The following is a 21058-nucleotide window of genomic DNA, read 5'->3' on the forward strand; positions in this document are numbered from 1 at the left end:
AAGAAAAATAAATAAATCTATTACTACACAACATATTTAAAAAAATGAATGCCATTTCAGTTTTTTGTTACTTTGTTCTGAAAGCTGAACCTGCTGCTCCTCACAGAGAGAAGAGGGAAGAGGCTGTGAATTACTTTACATTGTGGATAAGGGTGGATAGCCCCCATTGTTCTGTGTGTCAAAATGAAAGACAGCCCACACATCAATCATCAAACCGTGGGGTCTTATTTAATTACGTGTTGATTTCTATCAACACGTAATGTTGTATCGATGTATATAGAGATGTCCGACAGCAAAAATATTCTCCGTCGGGACTTCCTGCAACAACACCACGTCGTTATCTTGATTCTGATTGGCCAGAAGACATTATCAAAGATGTTCTAATGAGAAGATGATCACTACGTGACAAAAGTTTTCAACCCGTTTCTAGTCTTCGGTATTTCCAGACAAGTGACTGCTGAAATCAATCTTACGAACTGCTGTCTGTGCAATTTACTCCGAGCGAGTTGGCGGACTTTATTTAGCTTACTTTAAAGCCATGTATTGGTATGGCTGGAGCCTACCCAAGTATACCCTGGCGCCTACCCAAGTATACCCTGGCGCCGCCACTGAACATAATAATAAAATAATTAAAATGTTGTATTCAGCCCTGATTAAAACAGCGGGCCCAAATCCTGGCTGGTCGGGCCCAAATCCTGGATGGGCGGGCCCGGCCCCATGGGGCCCGCCCATGACGCCGGGTCTGTCAAAAGAGAAGTAACTCCTGTGCTTTGCTTACAATGTAAAAATTGCCTGTTGTTCAATAGCTGAGTCTATGGCTGCGTATGAACCGTTGATGCATTTAAACTTTACATTAAATTATCTATTTTACAACACTGTAAATCATACATTACGTCCCTTGATTATAGCGACTCTTTGTGACTCCGAAACTCACAATTAATCGCACGTTTGAGTGTGCACATGCACGCACCTGTGAATGATCGGCACCATAGACTGTAAGGATCGGCACCATAGACTGTAAGGATCGGCACCTGCCGCACAGGCATGGGACAGGATGTGACGTAGTTCGTTAATCCTCTTAGTTTAATTAGGCTGAACCAGCATTGAGCTTCTGTTAACCGCGGAGGTTTCATAAATCAATTTGAGTGTAAGAGAAGTGGAGACTGTGGAGAGTGATATCAGTCTGAGGTGAGGTGGAGGTGTTTGTCCCCTGCAGGATGCTGCTGCCTCGGCGGATGCTGTGGGGCGCTGTGATGCGGAATATCACTCCGCGCCTGACCTACAGCACTGCAGCTCAGCAGCAGGTAGGCCTGCATACATACTGTAATAATGCACACTGCAATACACACACTGTAATACACACAATGCTTACTCACACTTTAATACACTGATAAACTCGGCACAATGGTCTACATGCATACGTTCACATACTGGCATGGAATAGTTGAAAGGAGTTTTTAGTCAAAAAAGGATATTATCCAACAAAGATAAACATAATGATATCCTTCAAGAAGCCATGTTGGATTAGTTGTTTTAGGGTTTAAATATGTTCATATTGTTTTTTTATGTTAGGAAAACCAATGACAAGCATAGGTGTTTTTAGTCACCAGTATAAGGGAGGTATATATTTAATTGCATTTAGTTGTTTTAGTACTCTGTGCAATGACAATAAAGTTGAATCTAATCTAGTGCTGTAGAGCCCCAACAAGAACTAAGAGGAATGTGTTGACAACTAAAATTATACATATCAATATTGATGTGGCCAGGGAAATGAACGTTTGGGTCTCTCTGCTGGAACTGCTACCTCCACGACCCGACCACGGATAAGCGGGAGAAGATGGATGGATGGATGGAATATACATTATATAGTTATATAATTTAACTAATTAAGTAACAACAAAGTGTTGGTTCAAGCTTCTCTGACAAATAGATTTGATGCTTCTCTTTTTTCTTTTTTATAATAAACCGAATACCATTAAACGGGTTGACTGTCAAAATATATTATTTTAAAAACTCACCTTGGCTTGTGGGAAATTATAACAGAAGTGTTCACAATTATCTGACATTTAAAGACAAAACAAATCATTTTTTAACTTAAAAACATAATTGGCGAATGGATAACTAATTAAAATAATTGTAGTTGCCCCCCTTGAGTGATGGCAGCTATAATTTTCATGCATCCATCATGGCAGCTTATCAATCACATCTATTTCCCCTTCTCAGGTGAAGCCAAAAAAGACAACATTTGGCCCTCTGAGTGATGAAGACCGGATATTCACCAATTTATATGGCCGGCATGACTGGAGGTAAACATATGAAAAGTAAAAATAATTTTATTAACCATAACTCAGAGTGTAAGTATAACAATTGCCCTTTCTTTAACTGCAAATTGTTTTTTCTTTAGATTAAAAAAAAAAAAAGTTTACCAAGTCTTGTGTACCTAACCTGTTCTACATCGCCCCCCGATACCGGGGGGAAAACGCGTCATCTGCAGGAAACAGCGTCTGAGGGCATCTTAATATTCAATAAACTATGAATGTTTTATATCCATGTAACGGGAAGAAACTACAAAAAAAAAACACAAAGCTAGCGCTCTGCCTCTGAATTAGCCACGAGCAGAAAAATGCTAACGCATTAATGCAGAGAAACTCAGAGAAACGGTAAATACGGCCATTTCCACCCAAATCATCTCAGAGGTGGAGTTTTTTTTGCTAAACCTCTCTAAAAAGGTCCAAGTCCACAATCCAAGGGTAGTTTTCACTATAAGTAAAAACAAATGTTTGGACGGGCACATATGATTTACAGTTTTTTACTATGTTCAATCTGAATTTTCTTTAAAATAAAAAAACATCTATATTGATTCTGACTTTTCTACATCCAACTCACAGGTTTATCATTACTTTGAGACAAAAGATTATTAATTTTCCCCTTTTAGAAGTGTAGTTATAGTCATTTGTTCTGGAAATGTCATTTCCGAGCCTGAGACCTGAAAAACAGGCTCAGTGCTTAACAGGTTACATATTTATTGTCACTATTAATTTATCTCCAGGTATATTACCATTTAGCTGTCTGGGCTTTGAAATGTAAAAAATAAACTGCTAATCCATGAAACAGCAGAACATTTTAATAAACAAAACTGTGGGGAAATAAAAAAGAATAACTACTTGTTCATCTCTCTCCCTCTTCCTACCAGACTCAATGGCTCAATGAAACGAGGAGACTGGCATAAGACGAAGGAGATCCTACTGAAGGGCACAGACTGGATCCTGAATGAGGTGAAAGTCTCAGGCCTCCGAGGCAGAGGAGGAGCAGGCTTCCCCACCGGCATGAAGTGGGGCTTCATGAACAAACCCAGCGACGGCAGGTAGGAGAAGAAACAATCCAGATCAGTCAGAGTGACTGTAGGAGCCACACCAGTAATGACACTCTGGTGATCCATGTTTCCTTCTTTCCTCAGGCCTAAGTACCTGGTGGTGAATGCTGATGAGGGGGAGCCTGGGACATGTAAAGACCGGGAGATAATGCGTCACGACCCCCACAAGCTGATAGAAGGCTGCCTAATTGCTGGGAGAGCCATGGGGGCCCGCGCTGCGTACATCTACATCAGAGGAGAGTTTTACAACGAGTCTTCAAATCTACAGGTGAGCTGTTGTGGAAAGGACATTTAGTCCAGTACTGTGTTTAAGAATGGGTACTTCAACTTTACTTGAGTGTTTCCTTCTTTTAAACCTTTCTACTTCCACCCCCCTTATGAAAATAAAATGAAGAAACATTTTTTTTATTTACTTTCAATAATGTTTGGACGTTTGGTTGAACAAAACCAAAATTGTTCCCTTTTGGCTTTGCTTTATTGTGACGGCATTTGTAACTATTTTCATAATTTGCAATAACAATCAAATTCTATAAAACATAATAGTAACAGAAAAAATAGACAATTATCTGTATTTTGTACTTTAACTTTTAACATTTAACTATATTTTCAATATTATACTTGAATTCTTTTAACATCTTTATTGCAGGATCTTGTAACAGAGTATCCTAAGAGTGTTGTTTATGTGATCTAAATATGTCCTCCACCACTGCAAGTATACAAAGGCACAGACGGGTGACTCGTCTATCCACGAATTATGTATTGTTTAAATTTGTGTTTTTGTTTCAACTCCTCAAACAGGTGGCTATCAATGAGGCATACAAAGCAGGGCTAATGGGGAAGAACGCGTGTGGCTCTGGCTTTGACTTCGATGTGTTTGTGGCACGAGGGGCCGGAGCCTACATCTGCGGGGAGGAGACGGCCCTCATCGAGTCTCTTGAGGGCAAACAAGGAAAACCCAGACTCAAGCCGCCATTCCCTGCAGACATAGGTGAGGAAGAAGCTCCACAGCCTCCTACATCCAGTTTCCATATTGGAGTTAATTGCAGTTTAGAGACTGCAAACTCAGGCTATATTGTAGTTACAGTCCTTTTGTGCATGGTTGGATTACGAGATAAAGGGCTTCTGTGTACTGACTTGGAAAAGGCCCCACCACTTCTCCTACAAAGGAGTAAGACACACAGACTTTATTTTTGTTCAGCCTCTTTTAGTTGTTGTTTTGTGTCTCTTTGTAGTCAGTACACATCTCCTTCTGATTTTATGTCTCTTTGTGTTACTCTTTAATTGGTTTGGTCTTATTTCTGTCTGTTTGTTGTGCCCTTTCTGAAAGCCTTTCTGTTTCTCTTTTTGGTTATTTTGTGTCTTTTGAAGGTTGTGTTTTGCCCCGTAACATAGTGTCGAAATGTCTTTATTATATTTAGGCTCTATTAAGCCATTTTTTGTTGTGATTGTATTAGACTTTTTGTAGTTTTTAATGTTTCTTTAAGGTCAGGTTTAGTCTCTTCCTGGTTGATGGCTTTTTACAGGTGAAGGCAAGGGGGTCAATGACACTTTTGGCCCTGGGCGTACCCGGCAGGCCCATTCAGTAATCCATCAATGCTTAAGTGATTGCTTCATCTCTCTCCTTTAAGGGGTGTTTGGATGCCCGACGACGGTTGCCAACGTCGAGACGGTTGCTGTGGCGCCTGCAATCTGTCGTCGAGGGGGAGCTTGGTTTGCCAGCTTTGGGAGGGAGAGGAACTCCGGGACGAAGCTGTTCAACATCTCGGGTCACGTGAACACACCATGCACGGTGGAGGAAGAGATGTCTATTCCTCTGAGGGAGCTCATAGAGAGACACGCAGGTAGGTGTGTATGTGCCTGCCTGCCTGTGTGTGCATGTGTGTGAGTACAGTGGTTTACTTTATCAGAGGTTGACATGACTTCTTCTCTCTTCTTGTGTGTTTGGTTCAGGAGGGGTGAGGGGCGGCTGGGATAATCTATTAGGAGTGATCCCAGGGGGGTCCTCCACTCCCATCATCCCTCGCCATGTGTGCAATGATGTATTGATGGATTTTGATGACCTGGTCCGTGCAGAGACAGCACTGGGAACCGCTGCCATCATAGTTATGGATAAATCGGTAAACTGATCCCTGAATAACTCACATGACACATGACACTCTGACCCCAGTAACAATCAGTCTGAAAAGATATTCTGAGAAATGTGTTTTTTCCTCCAGACTGACGTGATCCGAGCCATCGCACGATTGGTGGAGTTCTACAAACATGAGAGCTGTGGCCAGTGCACCCCCTGCAGAGAGGGTGAGGAACAGCACAATGGACAAAGAGTCACCACCATGAAGTTACATTTACTATATAATGCATACCCTCACCTTTATTCTTCTTGGACACAATAGGGCCTCAGTATTGTTTGGGACGTCTTTCTCTCTGTACACAACACTCAGTGAGAGAAGTGCTTAAAGTCATTATATATAACAGTACCCTACCGGAATCAGATCTCCCTTAACTTTTACAACACATTACTTGTTAGGTGGGAGAAATACTAAATCTATTTATATTTATGTAAAAATAAACACTACTGTCATTTAAAAATATTACTAGCAAGAAGATTAATACTTGAAGAGGTATACTGTGGGAAGATGTGACTTTTTAAACAGCCATTTCCATCTTATCATCCCTTGTTTTTTCATTGTAATTTCCTTACTTTTTTTGCAAACAATAGTATGTCAATTATTATATTACTAAGTGTACTGAAAACTCAATAAATACATTGGGAAATTGAGGGCAGGGCTCAACTATGGTGTTGCATTCACCATTTGTACTTCTTTAGAAATGAGAATTGCTATATTAAACTAAATGAAACTAATGTGTGAGGAGAAAATTACTGTTATTTCTTTGGTACGTTATTCCTGCCATGTGTGTATTTGCCATAAATCCAGTATGTGGTTGAAACAATGATTAAAGGTTTCCTCTCTGTCCCGCCCCTCAGGAGTGGACTGGATGGACAGCATGATGTGGAGGTTTGTTCGAGGAGACGCAGCAGCTTCAGAGATCGATATGATCTGGGAGCTCAGCAAGCAGATCGAGGGGCACACCATCTGTGCCCTGGGGGACGGGGCGGCGTGGCCCGTGCAGGTAACATCTCTGGAGTGTTTTAATAGCTGTCAGTGAAACAGTGACTAAGGGTACAAGTTCAAACAAGAACCAATTTATATTTTGACATCTTTATCCCTCTTTACCTTTCCTTTTTCATCTACAGGGTCTGATCCGCCACTTCCGGCCGGTCATGGAGAGCCGCATCGCTCAGCATAGCCAGAAAAACCCTCCGAGAGAGCCAGATATAGAGATGGTTTAAAACTGTGCAGGTGTCAGTTTCAACTGTCAGTCCTTCATAGCTCTAATAATAGCATTATACAATATAAGTATTGTGGACATTATTTGTAACATTGTTTTAGAAATGAAAATACTTATGTACTGATTTTAAGTTAAAATTATTGTTCTTCCACATTTTAAAGTTCATGTTTTTCATGAAGATAAGGTCTGTTTTTGGTGATTTGCAGCAGGTTTGTCACTTAATCCACTTTTTATTTTGGCAAGCAGACCGATTTTGGCAGATGGGAGGTGTTGATGATGTGAACAAAATAGACCTTACAAAGAAAGACAAGCTCAAACACAGCAATAAATTAAGTTTATTTATTTCATAAAAGCATGAAATAAATTAAATAGGTTTACTACATATTAGTCCAATATGATCTGTACAAAATCACCAGAAAAGGAAGAGTTGGTGTCACTGACTTCAGGACAGGGAGTAAGGAAAGGTGGTGACAAAGTACAAAAAGCAGTACTAGGGATAAAAAGAAAAAGTGGTCAGTGATGTGCAACATCATTGCCTTTAGATATTGTTTTGTAACAAAGTAACACTTTCCAACACTTCACTTGGCATTGTTTTCCGGACCATTCTATGGCAGAATATCGCTCAGCTGACCATCTATTTACAGCCACAAGATAGTTTGGATTGTCCTTCCTGCAAGTGTTCATCCTCAAACTATAATGTGCGAAACAAACAGTCCTCCAAAACATTAGAATGCCCATTTAGACCCAAGCACTAAATCAATGCTGCAACCAACACATAGGGAGTCATCCCTGTGATGAGTGGAGGAAAAAAGACGGTTTGGGTGAACATCCTGTAAGACTCGGCACAACGCACTGAGGGAGTTTAGATTCTTCCTGTTTTAGGGGGCCATCCAGAAAGGCATGGACTGCTGCTGTGGCTGTGTTTTAGCACGGGGGAGCGGTGGAGGAGGGCAGTGGTAGCCCTGAGTCCAGCTTGAGGAGGAGGTGGGGGGGGCTGCCCCAGGGTTACCTTGCCCTGAGGCTTTGGAGGTTGAGTGGTCCTCCTCTTCATCAGAGGAGTCGCCACTGTACGCCACCAAACCAGTTTTCATTCTCTTCACCGAGGGCTCTGAAAGAAGAAGAGAGGAAGCACGCAGAAGAGAGGAAGAGGCGGCATATTTGGGGAGAGAAACATGGGGAGAGAAAAAAACCAACACAAAACAGCAGCAACATGTTTCCAATAGGACAGATTTAAGTTCATTATTCCAAACACATTTTGGGAGAAACAAATAGTTAATAGATTTAAATCATAGTTTGTCAGCAGGGTAGAGGAGAGGGCAGTCATTCGCCATTGGTTGGTGGGGAGCGACAGTGTGAGGGCCGTCCAATTGAGCGGCAGCGTAGCATGACGAGTCGTACCCCACCCCCAATCAGAATCCAGCATCATCCCAGAGATACATGGAAGAGAAGAAGAACACAGGGAAAAAGAGAAAAACACAAAAACAGGAGAGATTCTTGTTAGTGAGGAAAGCAAAAAGAAACTATGGACAAACCCCGGCCTGATGATGTCATCAGAACGGGAGGGCAAGGTTGACTCGATTTATCAGACAAAGGATTGTACAATGCACAAAAGATGTTGATTCATAGCTCCGCCTCACTATCTGGAGATTAATAGTCACAGCAGCAGAATCCTGCAAGGATCATAAGAAGCCCAATAGAGAGGGTGGGGGTATTTATCTAATCTGCCACAAACACTTAATATATAAACCCAAAGAAATACAAGCTTTTTATGGCCAGCTAAGTCTTCTTTATGCATCTACTTGGGCTTTATGTAACATACAGTATACCTCTTCAATACTTTCAAGTAAAACCACTGAAGTGGCCCCGGAGAGGATTTACAGGATTTACATTTTCCTCTTGCGGCCCTACATTAAGGCTGAGAATAGATCCAGGCTGAGCTTATAAAGGACACAGTCCAGTCAGGAACTGTGGATTTGGGCAGGGATTTGTCAGTCCACATGATAATGCCCTTACCCACGGGGCCTTGCGGTGCTCTTTTCTCCTCCATCTTGGGTCTCACTCCGTTCACAGGCAGCAGGGGTGGAGGCATTAGCTGCCGACTGGAGAACCAAAGAGAAATGGGGTGAGTTAACTCCGCTTACTGACACATTATTCATATAATCAAGAGATACAACCATTGCAATTTACTTGGCCAATTCCATTATCTGATATTTTTGCCAATTCAGATTCTCAGACCTAGACAGCATACACTAACACATTGGCAACATCTCTTTCACTGAACATTTCAATTCAATCATACGGTACATACATTTCTTTATAATGGCACTAAGTTACAGGACCTTAAGGATGTCAAAGCCCTGTTTTGTTTTTTTAAAGGTCCTTCCATGTCAATTTGGACTTACACATGTTGAGGAACTTCCAAAGCAATGACATAATATGAGTTTGTTGCTATGACATTGTCTGTGCGTAAATGATGCATAAGAATGATTGGGTCTGATCATTGGCTGATGGGTGGTGGCCTTTCTTAAACAGATATAACAGAACTCTGTGTACCTGTCCCTCTCACTCGGTGGGCCAGAGGAACTCTGTGTTGGGGGTCCTGCAGTCTCCGGGCTGCCCACTGGGAAGCCTGCACCTAAATTAGTCATATGAATGGGTCCATGCTATGAGCAGAAAAACACACAGGCGCAATTAGCACACATCCTTCACTAAACCCTGTCCTGACACTAACCAATGTGTCTAACAACTTCATCAGTACCAAAGGCAAAAATCATTGTGAATAGCTTACCACAAGTCTGATTACTTAGACATTGTCCCCAGCCACTATGAAAGATTCTTGAAGCTTATCAGTATTAAAAAGACCTTTTTCTGAAACTCCGTATTAAAAGACAAAGATAAACTGGAAATGCACAGCAGCAGGAAACAGCCATGCACTCTTAACCAATGAAGGTCAAGTATTTAAAGAAAGGAAAATGGAATGGTATTAGATAAATCGCCAAAGAGAGCTTTGATATGATGGGCTGATTCAATGAAGTGACTTTACACACACATGCACTTCGGTCAAAGCATTGGGATATAAAACAAAGGCTAAGAAACTATGTGAAAAAAGGACTAACCATAATTTAGTCGATTAATCGGCCAATTGTATATAGATTGATTAATCAAACTGTTGATCTATAAAATGTCAGGAAATAGTGAAAATCGTGACATCAAAATGGTTAGTGATGATTTTGCTGTTTATCGACTAATGGCAGCTCTAAACAGAAGGGTGCAAAGTAAAAACCAGCAGAATCATGAGGGGTGTAGAACTGTGTATTACCTGGTATCCGAGTAGGCCGCTGTTCCTCTCGTCTGGGACCTCCTCTGTGAAACGTCTCTTCTGAGGTGGGTTGACTGGAGCGGCAGCAGGTGGAGCTTTGGGTGGCGCTGCAGCTGATGGAGGAAAAGGTACAGGAGGAAGAGTCTGCAGAGATGGAAAGACATTTAGTAAGTATTGTTGCTCGGCATGCTACACACGTGTGGTTTCAATGGCTCGATCCTACCTGTGGCATCGTGCCTGAAGCAGGAGGTGCAAGGGCAGGAGCCGGAGCAAGAGAGTGTGAGGGAGCAGGGAGGGGGGCGGGGGGGAGGGAGTACTGAGGAGGCACGCCTGCAGGATGTAAAGGGGGAGGGACAGTGTAAGGGAGAGAGACAGGATGTGGCTGAGGTGGTGGTACAGGCATGGCGTAGCCTTGCTGGTATCCAGCGGGGGGGTAATACGGAGGCTGCGGAGGCATTCCATTCACCATTTGAGGCTGAGCAAAGCCTGGAGGAGGAAGAGGAAGAGAGAGAAACAGATGAAGTCAGGCTCTTCCCATGACTTCTATCAGCTGTGTTGCCAAATCAAGTGACACATCTAAACCACAGAAAGACAACTCCCGTTAACAACGTATTTATTTAACCGACGTCCTTCCAGTCATACGTCGGTTCAGGGTTAATTTTGTTAAAGTAGTAATATAAAGCAAGTCTTGCCCAGTACCATCACTGACATGTGATGGACACACCAACTTTGAAAAACTGGTATAGTGTACCTTGTTGTGTTGGCATCATTGAGCTCATTTGATTGAGAAAGCGGGAATACTCTGCATGGACCTAGAGGAAGAAAAGCATTATATGTAAGGCTTGTTAGTGGTTCAATTAAAATATAAAAATGTACTATTGATACTGATACTATTATATCATTATTTATAGACAACACAAAAAGTGTAAAATCTAACGTATCATTGTTATGGAATATTGTATAATAATTAGAAAGGCCAAAGTTGGTTGATAGCTATGATTGTGCTTGGGAGAGTAAGCGTGCATTTGGAGATGTGCATGCTCGTTTTGAAAGTATTGCAGTTTAACATTTCAAAGTAACAAGAAATGACTCACCGTCTGAAGCAGGTTCTCACACAAAATTTTTGCTGCTGCAAGTCCTTCTGGTTTAGGATGACTGGAGAGAAAACAGACTGCATTTAGTTCTACTGAACCTTTGTGCTCATCCAGTTCATATTATTGCACAAGCAGGAACCCTCTCTGAAAAGCAGATGTTCTTAATCTTTATTGATTAATAGGACACCCACCTGATGTAGATGTACATGGGTTCAAAGGCCTCTCGTCCAGAAGCAGGCTCTAAACAGCCTGATCCTTTTCCTCTGAGGAAGACTTTGGCCCCAGTCTCCGCCTGGATGTGCTGCAGGTATGAACACCCGGGGCCCTCCACACGCTCTTTGACCACAAACCCCAGGATAGCGTGCTCCAGGCCCACAAAGAGTTTATCTTGAACATAATGCATCTGAGAAAGGAAATGTATCATAAAAGGCATAAATATAACTATATCCTTCGCTGTAGGCAAGTACATATATTGTGCAACACTTTCAGTTCATACTAAGCTTTTCATGGTAGTATCATTTAGGACTACTTCACGTTTGTTTAAAAAAAAAAAACGTTGTCTATACTAACATGACTAAAAAGCATGTCACCTAACCGCATACAGTACACTGGGTATTCACATGCTTCTCCATGTAATTGTCACAAATCTCAATAAACACCAATAGCATTTGAAATGCAGAATTTAACTGCACAAAAGCTGTTATCATAGAGAACAATAGACAACAATGTTAACCACTATAAGTTGGGGCTAATGTCTGTTTTCTTTAGAAAAAGTGTCATGCGATAGGAGGATGACAAACCGGAAAAGGCCGTTTGTAAATGATAGTCCCAGGAATTAAGTGTTGGTGAGTGTGTCATCATTAATTGTTGTCTACGTTTCTGCATGTCCAGAATAAACACTAAAAGAGTGGATGTACCCTTAGTTCACAAGTTGTAAGAAGACAAAAGAAAACCGGACTCACCCCGGACTGAAAGTGTGGTTTGTGGTGGGTTATGGGGGGCAGTGATGGAGGAGGTAGGTTGTGCTGCTGGTAAACTGTGACTGAAGCCCCACCAGGGGGGAAAGATGAAGAGGATGATGAGGCAGTTGCAGCCTTCACCACACCGTTGGTGATTATCTCCTTGATTCTGTTAACTGCCCCTGGATAACGAGGGGGAAATAAAACGTTAGTCTTATCACATCATATATGAAGACATACATCATAAAAGATTTAGGAAAAAGTACTGACTGTCGACAAGCTCCCTAGTCTGTCCTTGGACATGCAGATACAGAGGTCGATCCCTGTGGAAAAAGAGAGAGGTTGTGTTAAGATATAATAATTAAAGCAGCAGGATAACTCGTTTTTTGTATCAGTATCTGAAAATAGTAGGCGAGAGTCACCCTGGTAACGCTTTGCCCTTCTCCTCTGCCGCCATGTAACGGCCTCTGGTTGATACGGCAGCACCACTCACTTTACTGATCTGCAGACAAACAAGTGAGATAGGATTCATGTCAATAGATACTCCACAAAGTCAGTGAAGATTGTAATTCTGTGAAAGGTGATTGTTTGTACTGCTGCTGACCTCATCCTGAGTTTGTCCACGCGTCAGCAGATTCCGGCAGTTGATCGGGACGTCGTTGATCTCCACCTCAGCGACGACCAGGTCATCTTTGGCTTTTGTTTGAACTGGAGGCTTCCAGACACCCACAACCTGAGAAAGGAGGGTAGTCAATAAATAAAGTATTGAGTCACTCCAAATTAATTAGGAAAAAAAAAACAGACCATGCGAATAATTTGTGTTTAACATTGTGATAACACTGAAGAATTATTTTACAAAATACTTAGCAGTTGTTGAAGAAAAATGGTCAAGACAGCAATTTGGAGATATTTGTGATTTATATCGGGACCCAAGGGACAGTACGTTAGAAAATGTATGTGTAAATGACATGTTTGCTGGGTGTTTCCAGTATGTGTATGTGCCATTTTAAAAGTGTTAATACTATTTTCGAGATTATCAGGATCAACATGACATGAAATGCTGTGTGGATTTTCCTACTCATTGTTGACAAATGTATAAAATATCACACTATACTGTGTATTCTAATCTTTTTAATTGTTATTGTACAATGCCATGTATTTTATGCTGCTGCAACACAAACATTTCCCAAATTGGAATCAATAAAGTACTATCTTATCTTATCTCATGTTAACATATAGCCCACCTCTATACGAGATACTCCAACAACAGATCTGATTGTATTTTTAAAATACCAGGCATATCTGCACATCACGCTCCTCATTACCTTGTCAGGGGGTCCCGGGACGCCTATCTGTGAGGGTTTCAGTTTTCCTTTGGCTACTAACATAGCATTGATCTTGGCAGCCACCGCAGCTGCAGCATCCAGAGCCCCGGTGGGAGCAGACTCTGCCTCCCCCATCCCACCGGAGCCGGGGCCGGGCTGGTCCCATTTGCTGCGGCGACTGTGTGGACAGAAACACATGACAGAACAAAACATTAGCACACGCATTTATAGCTGAACTAAGCCTTTATTTCACTGGTGATCTAAGGTACCCTAAATAATAGCTGAAGTAAGCCTTTATTTCACTGGTGACCTAAGGTACCCTGAAAACACCTGACGTTAGCCGTTGACTTTTATTGTTGATGTTTTTTAAATCGAAAAAGTGAGCCTTTCATTCTTATATGTATGGCTTTTTATGATTCAATTTGGATTTAGTGTAGCAGGCACACTGTTAACCGCTATGTTTTATTTTAAAATGTATATAACACGTAACTACAGAATAACTAGCATGAAACAGCGCGAATCTGCCCGTCAACACTCCGCCATGATTACATAAAGTGGCTGTTAGCTAGCCTGCTAACAGAAGGCATCTAGACGGTCAAATACCCCGATACAAATATAAAAACTGCCCGTTTTCAAGCACTCACCCGCCATTTTGGATTCCACCAAATGACATCAATATCCTGTCAAGCGGAAAAGTTCTTCTCAGTGTTCAAATGAAGGTGAAAACCCTATTTTTCTGCACAGTAGTCTGTGCTGGTTGCTAGCATGGATGCAGAGAGAATGTTGCTAACCACCACTGCTGCGCACTCGCTGTTTCCGCCTCCGGATAATGTTGTTTTCTAGCAGTAACTCCACATGGAGGCGCCAGATACCAGCACATATTCAAAGAGGGCATCAAAAAGGTTCAGATGTGGTGCTGCGGCCTCACCTGTCCCAACTTTCATCACTTCCGTGCCACCCTTGGCGAGTTTCCCCAGAGGAGGCATCACAGTTTCCAGTGGAGAAGACGCCTTGAGCCGAAGGACATGCTTCAGGACATTAGTCAAGGTAGGTGTACTTTATGGAATTACTCAAGTAGTTTGTCTTGTACCATTTGAAACACGTGTCAGGTTTGTGTTTATAAATTGATTTGTGCTGGGACTCCTGACAGATTTTGTGGGCGTTTGTTATATTAAGGAAAACAACAGTAGAATGCGTCTAGTTAAATGTTCCTTTATTTTGAATGCACGGTGCCTTTGCATTTTTCAGGTTTTACACAGGGTGAAATTGAACCAATTGGCCTGACATTTACTCAAGTGCCGAATAATATTTTTTAAAACAATTACACATTGGAAATGGGCCTACATGTAGCCTAATTGTGTAATAACCATGTTGTGCTACTTTATTCTTATACTACATTTCAGAGGATTTCAAATTTGTCTGAGCACTTATAGTTTCTAGTTTCTCATTACGCAAATACAAAATGGTTGCATGAAAGGATGCACTACTATACTACGAATCTAGACAAAGTAGTATAACGTTGAGTATAATTACTAAACATACTTAAACTATACTATATGTATATATATATGTATATATACATATATATATATATATGTATATATATATATGTATATATATGTATATATATATATATATATGTATATGTATATATGTGTATATATATAACTATAACTCAAAATAACAAATGGGTAAACATGACAAAAATCGAATAGGGCCATGATATTTAAACCTGTTGACCGCATTTTAATTTTACTTGCTTGCTTTAATTGTCTTATAACCTGCTGGAAACATGGTCACCTATTTTACAAATGATAACATAAGCTTGTAACCGCTCAAAATGAACTATATTGAGTGTTTTCCAAGCTGTAAACGTAGTGGTTTAGGTGGAGACAGCCAGGCTACAGGCTATAACCCAACATGTGCAGAGACAGGCCTCAGCATCATGCCGCCCGGGCTGTTCTGATGTTGGGTTTCTCAAACTAGGTGTTCAGTTACCGACCACCAGGAGCTCAGAGACGCAGCGAGGAGGTGCAGGTTACTGTGGAAGGTGAGCACGCTCTGTGGGGGCAACATGGATCAATAGATTGAACAAACAGCAGCCCTAGTTGAATTTCTTATGTTCTGTGTTGTAGGGTGATGACAACAGCCTGCGAAACCTTTGATTAGAACCGAGGTCTGTCATGTTGATTTACGAGGAAATGGCTTGTATAAAAGGCTCTGTATTGGCTTTGAATCACAACGGTGGCTTTGTTCATGCTCATCTATTAGGACTGAAGTTCTTACTTTGATTTCCAAAAGTAATTCATTATTTTGAGTAGAATAATTAAGCTTCTTTTGGGTGAAATTATCTTTTTTAGGGATTGAATGTATTGTTTTACTGCAATACTCGCTTTAGAATTTTGGTTGGATACATTATTATTGATAGACAAGAGTTATTAACTTTACTTTTAAATTAATATTTCCATCACTCTTCAAATGAATGATTGAGCTCTTAATAACAGCACTAAAGAACCTTGAGCTTTTCTATATATGTTAAAATTGTAAGTTTTTTATTTATTACTTACTTACATATCTCCACATAGTGCACCCATATGGCTGGCTATAACCTGGGGACATACATATCTCAGTATTCGTATTGGAATTTAACCATATTTCTTTCAGGATATATACTCTTTACTGCGTGCACAGAGCTTGTTCTGCAGTGTTGAGTCCTCGGGACGGGAGTCGTCCTCCTCTATGTCACTGTGGTGGGTCAGTTACTGAGCCACCCGAGCTGGAGGTTCAGCTGGTGCAAAGACAGACAAGAGCATGTTGTGCAACGGGGAACACAAGCACCCTTTTTATAGCTCTACTATAGGGGTATAAATCTTAAGGTATTGCACGATTTATATTCTTTTGGTCCAGATTTGATTTAAAATCTATTCTTGATTTAGTACATAGGTGTGGTAATTTCAGCATCTATTCCAGTCTGCTCTGCACGAATAAAAGGTAGTATCAAATGCATTAAAGCAGAGTAAAGTGTAATAGATTTATACTTATTTGGATTTATACTATATCAAATAATTGCATTTTATTCTCAGAAAATGTAACTCGGAAACAAATACATTGTAAATAAAAGGACTTGGAATTTGAATTATTAAAAAAAAAATTACAAAATATTGGCCAAGCCTTTCTGTTCAGTTGTGATATTGAACATGTTATGCTATATAAACAAATGAGGAGAGATAATACAAACAATCTTATAGCAACGCTGACAGAATATAACCATGAGCCAGCACCTACAATGTGTATATTTAACCATTGTATTTAATTTTGATACAATTTATCTATGTACTGTTCTCCTTCTGTCTTTTGATATATTTAACTTTTAAGACAGTATGCCAACATATGATAAAACAGATTAAGAAATATTTGTTTAAAATATATATATATGTTTTTAATTCCTGATGTGGAGCTGTAATGAACACAAAGTTTTTCACAAACAGTTGTCAGCTGTCTTAATCTACTGAAGAGTGTTAAAAAACAACGTTTGGTTTCAAATATGAAGTTCTTATATTTCACCCACAGGTGGTGCTGTAATTCTAAACACCATGCTGTTCAATCTTCCACCTTGCTCTCAGATAGGAAAGTCATGTTACAGCTGTTACAATTACTGTTTTTACTTATTGCCATAACTTCAATACCTATAAACTAATGTTTAATTTTGACACAATTGAACAAACATTTTCATAGTTGCCATTCCTTTCTTTGAGACTCACATTCTGCAACTAACAGTTCTTTTTATTATAAAGAAATCTCCGTATTATTATGTTCATAGTTTTGAGTGTCAGAATAAAATACCCATTAGCATTTCTTAATGTCCAAGGTTATGTGTTGAAATGTCTTGCTTTGTCTGACTAACACTCCATAACACCCCACAAATAAGTTTCTGTAAATCTTCCAAATCAAAGGGTTGGAACTAAGTTTAGTATTTCTTCTTCAAAAGTTTGTATGGAAATAGTTACGGTTAAATGTTTAAACTTATCGTTTTTGCACTTATTCACAATAATCCACACTGGCTTCTATTATTGAACTGTGTCATGGAAATACATAATGTCCCTCCTCACTCATGACCTCCATGCACGAGCAAACCATGGGGTCCAGATGAGTGAAGTGTCAGAAGGTCAGAGGTCAGGGGAGCTTGACGCCTGAGTTGATGACTGTTAACAGGCAGCGAGGAGGAGGAGGAGAAAGGGGGGCACAGAGGGAAGGTGAAACTCGGGGAGAGGGAGAAGGAGAGAGGTGGGCAGACGTGCCATGTTTACTGTCTTTCCTAGTAAGAGCCCAAGTGTGAACCGTAATGTGTATGTTGGTTGATGTAACCTCCGGCCTTCAAGGCACACAAGCTTGGGTCTCGCCTGATCCTGGCGGCTGACACTGAAGTGTGAAGTCAGGGTACGCGATGGGGAGGAGGGCGCCTCATGGTGAGGTTGCCATGGATTGAACAAAGAAACACTGTGAGCTCCCAGATTTCAGTGTTTGCTGTCAAACCAGCGATTACAAACTGTTTTTTTTTAATACCGTGTTGACTACATGTGCGGTATCGTAAAACTTGAACTGATGTGTTTGATTTAAACAGATGTTACAGAAGGTTGGATGTCTTTAAAGTTGATTGAGTTAATTTGTGGATATTTCAGTACCACCTAAGAGTTTTTGTTATTTACAATGCGAAAACTTTGAGTTATTAACGTCATAAAACGTGAGGCCATGCAGAGGAATACCTATGCCCTTCCTTTGCCTATAGACTGTAGGAAAAGGAAGAAAGAGTGGAGGGGACAAAAAGTGATTGAGAGAGGGAAAACAGATGGGAAGATTGAATTTTAGAGGGCAGGCGGAGGAGCAGTGCGAAGGAAATCTTTTTTGTGTATGTCTGGAGAGAATGGGAGCCTCTTATACACCTCACAGCGTGAATTTGGCCCGGGCTGCGGGTTCGTCTCGTCTACCCAGCGGGGGGCTTTCCTGAGCGGGCTGCCCAGGGGAGGGGCACCTGCAGCAGCCTCAAACACTGGTCAAGAGGAGAGGCGGGGCGACGGCTGTGGGATGGGAAGATGCTTGACGATTCCAGGAAACGGACATGTGCTGGATTTATGAAATCTTCAGGTGGAACAGAGCGACGTTCCCACAAGAAAATATTTGTCCTTGTGTTTTCCCCGTAGATGAGAGCCTAGAGAAGTACACTGCCTGAATCTCAGGACAAAATGAAAAGCTTCTGTTGCGACTACAGACAAAAGTTATGATTGGAGCGAGTCGGTAAGAGCTGGCAACTACCAACCCAAATAACACAAAGTTTATAGATGAACCAGCCTGCCAACTGAGACAATATTTTCCATCCATTTGGTTGGGTTGACTAAACACCATGTATTTGAAGTTTATCAAACACTCAGTCATCCCCGTAGACCTGAAGCAGAACTTAATCATCTGATATATTACGTTTTAGAATATGCAGTCTCCCAAAACCTGTCCACCATGCAGACTCAGGAAAATCTAAGCTTGCTGTGCATTCATATCCACACCGGTGCTAAGTGTCTTCTTTGGAAGGATTTCATCTTTACACAAGCTACGCCCTCCATCTTCTGTCATTTTGGTATGACCCAGGGGTCCAAAAATCACCATGTCATATGAGGGCTCATGATTTCAAACATACATGGAGCTGGCTCTTTGTCTACAAGAAATTCCATTTAAATGGGTAAATGTGCTGAGAGGGCCTCAGTTGTCTGTGAAAGGTGGATGGATATTGCATTAACTTCACAACAGAAGCCCCCCCTGTGGTGTGGCCGCACAGAGCTCTGGATAACAACTGCAGTGGGAACATTACGCTCAGAGGTAGCCACAGGTAAATGGAAACACATGGTAGGCAGTATGGACTACAGAAGGGCCCTACAGCCTGAGAAAAATTGGCATCACTGTGCAGAGAAACGTGCAAGCTGCCTTGACAAATGCTTTTGGTATGCGTCCCTCAAACCTGTTGGTATTACCAATGAAGCTTCTCCTGCTGCCCTCAGGTTATCTTCTGCTCAGTTACATAATTACACTTTATGTGCAAATAAATAAACCCACACTATAATTATGTTTTCCTAGCATTATTCAAGTCTCATTTTACAATGCATTTAACATGAAATCACTCAAAGTCCATTACCTGGTGATTATGGACTAGCAGATGGTATTGCATGTCAAGTCAAAACACAGTAAACCACAGTTAATAGAGCTTAATGGTGCATATGTTTTACCTGGGTGGTCAAAGAAATATATCTTTACCCAGTGATGAAATTAGAAAATGTAACTGATCACTGTCCCTTCTTAATCTGCGCTGCCTGTGCTCTGTCAGAATTACATGGAGGTCTGGAATATTATTCAGAGTCTTTTCCCTTTGAGTACTATATTGTTGTTTTTCAAATGTGGATTTAAATTCTTTTTTTTCTTTATGGGAATGAATACATTATTAAACATTTTTGTATTGAGGACTTACAGCATTTGATTTATTTTATGTAAAGTTGTCTCTGTTCTACTGTTCAACTTGAAAAACGTTTAAAATTTGTATTTTTAGAACCTCAGAAATTATTTGATAAAACAATTTAGACAATTAATGTTCTTGTTTATTATGGATAGTTTTATTTATAAGGTCGTGTGTATGCTCAAGGGGAAGTTCACATCCGTCATCACAGATGCAGATATGCTGAAACATGTAAGAAATTAGAAAATAAATTATGGAGAAATGTTTGAATAGGGGAGGCAGTACATGGGCCGACGGCGCTAGCATGTGCGCCGCCTGTCGTCCATAAGAAACACATTTAAATAACGTCCGCTTAAAATGACAAAGAGTCAATGTTGTTCTGCGTTGAATTCTGCAAGATATGATTTATCCTGATGAAGTGTCTCATGAAGTGTCTCTATTTTGTTTAATTTTCTGCAGGTTTGTCTAAAATTCCTCTGCTAGGGCTTTTAAAAAATCGTAATCAGAAGTATGCCGTAGGGGACAAGTAACAAACAATGATGTGCCACAATAGTCCCCTGCTGGACTCGAACTAGAGACCTATAGTCACATGGTCAGCATCCAAAACCCAAACAACCCCCTCATGTCCTCTTTTGTCCCATCATCTCATCCCCATCCTTTCTCCTCTGTGTTGAACAACAATATTTGCTCATCTGCGTCAAAGAGCAGCAGGGTTGGAGCTTCAGCACAGTGCAGCCTTTGAGTCGGGCAGACAGGCCGCGGCTGAGGGAGACACAGAGACACCAGCCAGAGAGTGTATACACAAGACCGGGGAAGACCTTCCAGAGTCCCTGACACGCTGACACAGACACACAAACAAAACGTGAGAATGCAACTCAAGGATTTATTTTTAATACTGAGCACTTTTAAGTTGTTGTGTCTTTTTTCTTTGAATATCTAACATATAATCCCTTTGCTTAGCTTCATAATTGCTGTCTCTCAGATGTTCTTCTTTTTCACGTCTGCTATTGTCAAACGCAGTATTATGTCATCTGTTGTGCGTTTTCTGAAAGGCCAAACACTATCAGGTTTTCCTCCTTTTTTCCTAATTATAAGGATCCGATCACACAGTCAATAACAGAAAGCATACTCTTTATTCAAAGCT

At 40.9% G+C, this 21058-nt stretch overlaps 3 protein-coding genes across 5 annotated transcripts in view; 2 read left to right on the forward strand and 1 right to left on the reverse strand.

Annotated features, from left to right (window-relative positions):
• The first annotated feature begins 1216 nt into the window (after positions 1-1216).
• LOC117461345 (NADH dehydrogenase [ubiquinone] flavoprotein 1, mitochondrial-like) lies at positions 1217-6795 on the forward strand. The gene is made up of 10 exons (XM_034103170.2): positions 1217-1304; positions 2224-2306; positions 3194-3364; positions 3458-3641; positions 4172-4361; positions 5002-5214; positions 5324-5490; positions 5590-5671; positions 6360-6505; positions 6630-6795. Exons 1-10 carry the CDS (start codon positions 1218-1220, stop codon positions 6723-6725), a joined length of 1419 nt encoding a protein of 472 aa, XP_033959061.1. The 5' UTR covers position 1217; the 3' UTR covers positions 6726-6795.
• Positions 6796-7041: 246 nt separating this feature from the next.
• khdc4 (KH domain containing 4, pre-mRNA splicing factor) lies at positions 7042-14224 on the reverse strand. Of its 3 annotated transcripts, none has more exons than XM_034101756.2 (14): positions 14066-14222; positions 13422-13599; positions 12701-12829; positions 12519-12598; positions 12367-12419; positions 12100-12278; positions 11329-11540; positions 11138-11198; positions 10795-10855; positions 10267-10529; positions 10044-10187; positions 9278-9387; positions 8738-8823; positions 7042-7832 (listed from the first exon to the last, which is right to left on the reverse strand). In XM_034101756.2, the coding sequence occupies exons 1-14, from the start codon at positions 14092-14094 to the stop codon at positions 7603-7605; spliced, it is 1815 nt and encodes a 604-aa protein (XP_033957647.1). In that variant the 5' UTR covers positions 14095-14222; the 3' UTR covers positions 7042-7602. The 3 variants fall into 3 exon arrangements, 2 of the variants coding, with proteins under 2 accessions (XP_033957647.1, XP_033957648.1); XR_004553634.2 differs by having other exon boundaries at positions 7819-7832; positions 9278-9359; positions 14066-14224; XM_034101757.2 differs by lacking the exon at positions 7042-7832 and having other exon boundaries at positions 8730-8823; positions 9278-9359; positions 14066-14224.
• Positions 14225-14376: 152 nt separating this feature from the next.
• The window catches only part of kcnj14 (potassium inwardly rectifying channel subfamily J member 14), a 30636-nt gene continuing 23954 nt past the window's right edge, over positions 14377-21058 (forward strand). The window contains exon 1 of the mRNA XM_034101761.2: positions 14377-14468. The gene's annotated coding sequence lies outside the window, so the exon portion shown is untranslated. The remainder of the gene's footprint in view (positions 14469-21058) is intronic.

This window comes from Pseudochaenichthys georgianus, chromosome 16 (genome assembly GCF_902827115.2).
Source record: "Pseudochaenichthys georgianus chromosome 16, fPseGeo1.2, whole genome shotgun sequence".
NCBI lineage: Eukaryota > Metazoa > Chordata > Actinopteri > Perciformes > Channichthyidae > Pseudochaenichthys > Pseudochaenichthys georgianus.